At 43.4% G+C, this 7,104-nt stretch overlaps 1 protein-coding gene across 1 annotated transcript in view; it reads left to right on the top strand.

Moving 5' to 3' along the window:
- Positions 1-5,472, top strand: part of LOC118430569 (carboxylesterase 5A-like) — a 20,482-nt gene extending 15,010 nt beyond the window's left edge. Inside the window, exons 4-8 of the mRNA XM_035841517.1 lie at positions 411-520; positions 638-1,238; positions 3,108-3,264; positions 3,724-3,952; positions 4,585-5,472. Of these exons, the coding sequence (XP_035697410.1) occupies positions 411-520; positions 638-1,238; positions 3,108-3,264; positions 3,724-3,952; positions 4,585-4,846 (1,359 nt within the window). The 3' untranslated portion in view covers positions 4,847-5,472. The remainder of the gene's footprint in view (positions 1-410; positions 521-637; positions 1,239-3,107; positions 3,265-3,723; positions 3,953-4,584) is intronic.
- The last annotated feature ends 1,632 nt before the right edge of the window (positions 5,473-7,104 follow it).

The raw sequence follows: 7,104 nt of genomic DNA on the forward strand, positions 1-7,104 counted from the left end.
CAGCGACCCGGAGTCTGGTAGAGACTAAGATATCCTATCAGATGCGACCATGCAGTCTCCAAGCAGATCTTGCTGTGATATAACATAGTATCATATAAGCTTGGGAAGGAGTTTAGCTGGCATAGGAGTTTCATTCGCCACAGCGAAGATCTGCGGCAGAATGCACGGCAGGCGCCATAGACGTCCTGCAATTTATGATCCACTGCTCACTGAGTCACGTGTTCTATCTGCATAACGTGTCGCACGGCAGCAGTGGATTGTTTGTTCATTCCTTGACAAAGACTGGCGCTGTTCAGTAAAAAAAATTGGGCGAGTCCAATTTTTCTGTTAGATTTTACAGAAATAGTTCAAGAATGACTTCAACCAACACATACAGTTGAAAGTTATGAAAGTTCACGATGTTGTTGTAGGTGATGTTCTTCATACATGGCGGGGGGTTGTTCAGCGGCAGCGGTGCACAGTACGATGGTCGGGCCCTAGCCGCGATGGGAAACATCGTCGTTGTCATAATAAACTACAGGTGGGTGCAAATAGCATTAAGTCTGAGACATCTAAGCAAAAAAATCTTTCTCTTTAAATATTTGCATCTACACATGCTTATTCCGCAAACTGCTCTTCTGCCCATGCACTGATGCAGGTTGGGTATCCTTGGATTTTCGGGAATCGGGGGACAGTGGAACGTCGGGTTCTTGGACCAGATCAGTGCTCTCCGCTGGGTGCAGCATAACATACATGTGTTCGGCGGAGACCCCGGGCGGGTGACCATAGCAGGGCAGTCTGCGGGCGGGGGGAGCGTTGGATGGTTGGTGCTCTCCCCCCTCACAGCCGGGTTGTTCCGCCGGGCGATATCCCAGAGTGGCGCGGCCACCACAATACCGACCCAGAACACAGACTACACAATGCACGTGTGCTTCTTGTTGTCCGACATGTGCACTCGTCCCTCTCCCTCGGAAGAGTTCGAGTGTCTGAACCTTGATCTGAGAAATGCATCTGCAGAAGATTTTGCTAATCAGACCCGCCGGGGGCGGCCGCCGGCGCCTGCGGTGGACGGTTTCTTTCTACCGGATCAGCCGAGAACGCTGCTGAAGAACGGATCGGCGAGGAACATCGAGTATCTCATGGGTGTCACCAATCACGAGCTGGGGCATGCCATTTCACAAGACTGGGATTTCTCTGGCGAGGAGGACAGAGACCAAATACGGAGCATAATCAACGCTGGATATAGGAAGTATTTCCAGGTGAGATACCCAGAACTATCCCCTTTTTTTTGGGTTTACGGAAAAGCCTGGGCCCAGCAGGCTAGCCTGCAGGCTAGCCAGGCCACCCTTTTTGGGCCCCAAGGCTATGGTTGGGGTTTTGGCTGATAGTGGATTTTTTTAAAACCTAAAGCTGGGTAACCGACAATTCCAGTACATGCAGGGTGCATTGGACAGAAGGCAAAAGTTTGGTCATATCTATGGGGGATTGGGGTTGGTTTACAGCAACGAACAATCAACATCCACAACAGGAACTCCCAGGCGTAGTACATTTACTTTTCCTTTGACTATACTGCCAGTCATTCCTACAATATAGTGTCTATCAGTAATGGTCCTGCATGAGAGAAAGGAATAACACAACACTATACACCCCCCCCCCCTCACATACAAGTTCCTACCACTATACTCAATCGTTACACATAACATACATCCATTCCTACATCCATGCTCACTGACACTTGATGTTTGAGACATCTGTTTCAAATTTGATGTTTTGGCAAACAGCCCCCATCCTAGGGTCCCAACTGTTGTCTTGGGTTACCACTGACCCAGTTTTCCCACAAGGAAATTTCATAAGAGGCCCAACCATCCTTTCTGTAGGCACACTCATTCAAAGCATGAGACATCTGTTTTGAATTTGATGTTGCGCCCTATCATTTCCTGACCCATCCTAGTATTCTTTATTTCACCTAGTAACAGTTATCCCTTCCCTTCAATCTTAAGTTAACATTTCCAGTATTTTCTGTTGTATAATTGGAATTTAGTTTATGACTGTTTTCTTCCAGTCTTGGATGAGTTGTTCATTGCAAGTCCAGCAATATGATCAACTTTCCTCCATCCCACCCACAGCTGGAATTGTCACTGACCCAGTTTTTTACTATTAAAGAAAAAAAAGTTCAGCTACAGGACAAACCCCATGCATAGCCTTGGGGCCCAGAAAAGGTAGTCTTTCAGGCTAGCCAGCCCAGCTCCTGGGCCCAGGCTTTTCCGTAAACCCTTTTTTTTTCTCCCTCAGGCATTACGCGACAATTTGTTTCATCAGTAACACCAAATGCCCTTCCCGCTGCATGAAGGGGAATACGAAAACAGTGCATTTGACCATGTGTGTGTGTGTGTGTGTGTGTGTGTGTGTGTGTGTGTGTGTGTGTGTGTGTGTGTGTGTGTGTGTGTGTGTGTATGTGTGTGTGTGTGTGTGTGTGTGCGTGTGTGTGTGTGTGTGTGTGTGTGCGTGTGTGTGTGTGTGCGTGTGTGTGTGTGTGTGTTAACACGATAACTGGACCTAGATGGATTGTCTTGATATGCAGATCTACTACTTCAAAAATTGAAGTAACAGATAGCTCTTGGGCTCAGGAAGAATGGAAGAATGGACACAGTTCTGGCCTCCTAGAAGCTCGTCTGGTAAAACAAGGGAGTGTTTGTTAAAATCTGGATATCTTCCAAAGAGGATAGCTACAGAAGTTGTCGAAGTTTTATCACACAGGCTTCCATCGGATAATTCGAACGTACTCTGCGCACGCCGAGTGTGGCGCGGTCGAAAATTCGAATGCCTGATTCGGACGTTGGAACATTGCTGTGTAACAATTTTTGTTCGAAGGCACCACATTTTCTCAACTTCTGGCGTATTTTGCATGAAAACATTTGTTTTCTCAGGTATGACATAAATAAAGTACAACACAGTGTTTCCGCATGACCCTCGGTCCCAGCCCTTCCGCGGGTCGGATCACCCTCGGCCGTTGGACGATCCTTCCCACGGTCGGGCTGGTTCCTCGGGTGATACAAAATACATGTACACCGTGTTATATTCTCTCTATATATATTTCTCGACACTCAATTCCGTCAGTTCTTCCCCAGTGTATAAATGAACAGACGAATGGATATATAGACGTGAGCAAGTTCATCTCAAATTCCCTGCTGGACCTGTACATGGCGGAACAGGACCCGCTAATGCAGATCAGCGGAGATCTGATGTTCACTGTCCCCACTGTCAACACTGCCTGGTACAGAACAGGTGAGACATGGCACAAATATAGGGCGCAACGCGTGAGGTACGTGCGAAACGGCACTGCACAAGAGCTGTGGATATACACACGGAATTGTCGTACATGTATCACCGTATCACCATGAGATACATGCATATGTATGGCACGTCACGCTGCACCGTAACTACATGTAAAGTACACTCACTCTACTCTCCATGCAGAGGTTGGTGGGAAGCCCGATCGAAAACAAAACGGATGAAAGGAAAAGGTCATGATTTTTCCCACAAACCTCTGCTTGGAGAGTGCACTCAGTCACTCACTCACTCACTCAATCACTCATTCACTCACTCACTCACTCACTCACTCACTCACTCACTCACTCACTCACTCACTCACTCACTCACTCACTCGTCCTCTTGCACGTGGCGCCGACTTAAAGTCCGGCTCGTGTGATTAGATATGATACTTAGAAAGATCTCTCACCTTAGATACCCCCGTGTACCTGTACGAGTTCCAACATCGGCCCTCCTGGCACCACAGCAAGCCTGGCCACGTCAAAGCAGACCATGGCGACGAGCTGCTGTTTGTGTTCGGCGCTCCTTTCTTCGACTGGCCGAGAAACCCCGCTGACCCGGCCTGGCGACTCAACTTCACGGAGGAGGAAAGAGTTCTCAGTCGGAAGATTATGACCTATTGGACAAACTTCGTGAAAACTGGGTAAGGTTTAGGTCCCATTTCCGAAATGGCGATGTTTGCGTTAACGAGAAATAAAAGTGTTTACCCAGGAATATACACAAATTTTATGCTCCTTACTATTTTTTTTTACGTTTTGTGTGTTGCCTTTCTTATCAAATTTTTCGTTTCCGAAAGCGTGCTACCCTAGCTGCCGGGCTCTGGGTTGGAAATTGGGACTTAGTCCTAAGCGAGGGGTACATTTAACTGTGGACTTTCCATGTTAAATATGGTTTCGTTACATATGGAGCGTCCAGGCAAACTGCAAGCCTTGTGCTTGGGTAAAAAAGAATTACCTAGCTTCAGTTAGACGTCCCTCGGACAGGACGTTAAATGGAGGTCTAGTGTATTTGGAGTGCATGATGGGAAGCAGCAATTTTTGAACATCGGTGTTGAAGTTACCATTTAACAAAGGAGGTTGTATCTTGATAAACTTCCTTGATTTAACGCATTACCCTCTTCCCGAAGAAATAGTCAACCGCCCATGAATGGCAGTCAATTTGTTTGATCGTTGTTTCCTTTCTGTAAAAATGTAGATCATAAAATGTACTTGTCCTTTTGTCGTATCAATGATCATAATCAAAGTTGGACTTAAACTTGACCTTCGTGTTCCGCAGGGACCCCAACAGGGGGGACACGGAACCTACATCCACGTTTGACCTTGAAGCATGGCCCCGCTACTCCCGAGAAGACCAGGAATATCTCCAACTGGATCTTGATATATCAACTGCCCATCGTCTAAAGGAAGAAAAAGTTAAACTAATCAACGACATGCTGATGTGTTCGAATTCGTCGGTCAGTTCGTCTAACCTGGAAGGGACTTGGACAATAACGACGCCCTGTCTTCTGATGTTACTCTTATATTATGGACGTCTTTAAAGTCAGGTCGACCACAGCAATGCAGAGCTTACACAGCTGTGGCCTAAGGGCTAAGGAAGTGGAGAAGGGCGTTGCTCTAGAAACATCATGTGGTATGGGAAGGGCTTTGACTGTATGGCAAATTGTGCCCCTAAACGCCGTATGTTGCTTAACATTTTTCAAGTATCGTTTACGTTAAAGACCGTAATTGTTTCCAAAGCCAGCGGCAACGATCGTTCCCTGGACAAAAAGGAATATACAGTACAGTATATGTACTTTACAGTGATTTCCAAGCAGGTGCATTGTAGACAAGCCAAAGTTATGCATTTGATCTGATAACATACCTTCTATATCAAGCCACGTATAAAAAGAAAACCATGGACGTATACATCTGCTTACATAAAGCAAGATTTATCATTTATTTCAAATCATAGAAATGGTTCTAAATCTGTGCACCTGTCCAGTAACTATGGAAGCATCAGCATTACATTTTAGAGGACACATGTAAATGCAGCCACAGATTTGGAATGTATTACATCTAATATTGATGTGGATAATACCATCTTAGCACTTATGATTGGATTAGAATCATACATACAGTGTATAAAACAAACACTGCATCTATGGATTAAAAGCATATCATTGCATGCATCTGTTTCATTTAAGAACCGTGTGTGTGTGTGTGGGGGGGGGGGGGGGGGTGTGGGGGTGTGTGTACCTTTACAACAGAAGCTTCCCCTGTACATCATGAACACACAATATGGAATAAACTTTACTTCTTTCAAAAAGAATTGTAGAGCAGTCGAATACAAGATTTGCTGATTGAGTCATCAAAGTTATCTTTTTTTACATGACATTGTTCTACATATACATGTGTAGGATTACTATGTAGAAACTTTTCAAATGCTTGTATTTTGCTTTATGTTGAAATACTACATGTAGCATTCTGATTTCTACAGTTCAGTGTGTTTTGAAAGATGTTGTATGACCAGCTATAGCCATATTGTTTCATTCTAAGATGTAACAACAAATAAAGAGCACAGATTAAAATCATGGAAGCTTTTACTGTGGCTTGATTTCATGTACATAAAATACTAGTACTGTGTTTATCCACCCTAGAACAAATGAGTAAAATAATGAACTAGCTTTCTTCTAGCTATTGAATGAGAACATTGACCGTAACTTGCTGATAGGGTAACACATATTGATGGTTGGTAGACATGGACAACATACCACATTTGTGATTCGTTGGGAATAACATGGGAACAAATATGTTTCTAAAATATCACACTCGTACTAAAAATAATGTTTTAACTGAGGATACAGTTGTATTGCTTTGTTACTCATTATGTCAAAGTGGAATGAAGCATGCATTCACATTTCAAAAACCTTCAAAAACAGAAAAAATTAATTGTTCTGTTAACATCCTTTCTGTGCAGATGTTATGATGGTTAGAAGTGTGTCATTTGACGATGTATTATGTGTATGTACTTTGTGGAAGCCCATTTACTATATATTAAAGTGTAAAAATTTCACCAATACAACATTAAGTAGTTCATGTTCCATTGCTCACATGTGGATGACAAAATAATACTGTATTTTGTTACGGTCCAGAAATCGTGATCACAATAAAAAAGCACACAGGTTAAACAAATTTTACTTATGGATAAAAATGTCGACAACAACATAACATGTAAGTAGCTCTATCAGTATAATAACAGTATGCATGGGCTTAATTCCATTTGTAAAATGTAGAAAACTGTGTCTCATCATAGTACTTATCTATTGAAGCACATGTAGAATCATACATAAGTTAGTGAAGCAACAACTAGACATATACCCATATCAGCAACTATTTATGGAAGATGCATTTAAATATTTGTCAATTTCTAACCTGAAATATTAGATATGTACAAGTTAAAATCGCAAACTGGCAAGTTAGTCATTTTTGTCAACATTTATCACGTCAATATTAAGAATACGTCGATGTAGGTTAGACATCCAGGTAATGAGATACGCCAAAAATAGTTACTCAAGCAACTGGATATGGTTCCTAGCGTCTACAGGCATGCATAACCTGAGATAGCTGCTAGCATCGTCGAACACCATGATATGCTATGCTCGCCTGGTTTGGAACAACAAGAACAGCCCCTTTTACAAGATGAGACGGCACCGACTGCCATATATAAATATGTAAGAAAGCAGCCTGTTTACTGAGATGAACGCTGCCTCAGCGTGAGGTGGAAAACTAACAACAGCCTTTCAACAAACTGGACTAT

This window comes from Branchiostoma floridae, chromosome 14 (assembly GCF_000003815.2).
Source record: "Branchiostoma floridae strain S238N-H82 chromosome 14, Bfl_VNyyK, whole genome shotgun sequence".
Lineage (NCBI taxonomy): Eukaryota > Metazoa > Chordata > Leptocardii > Amphioxiformes > Branchiostomatidae > Branchiostoma > Branchiostoma floridae.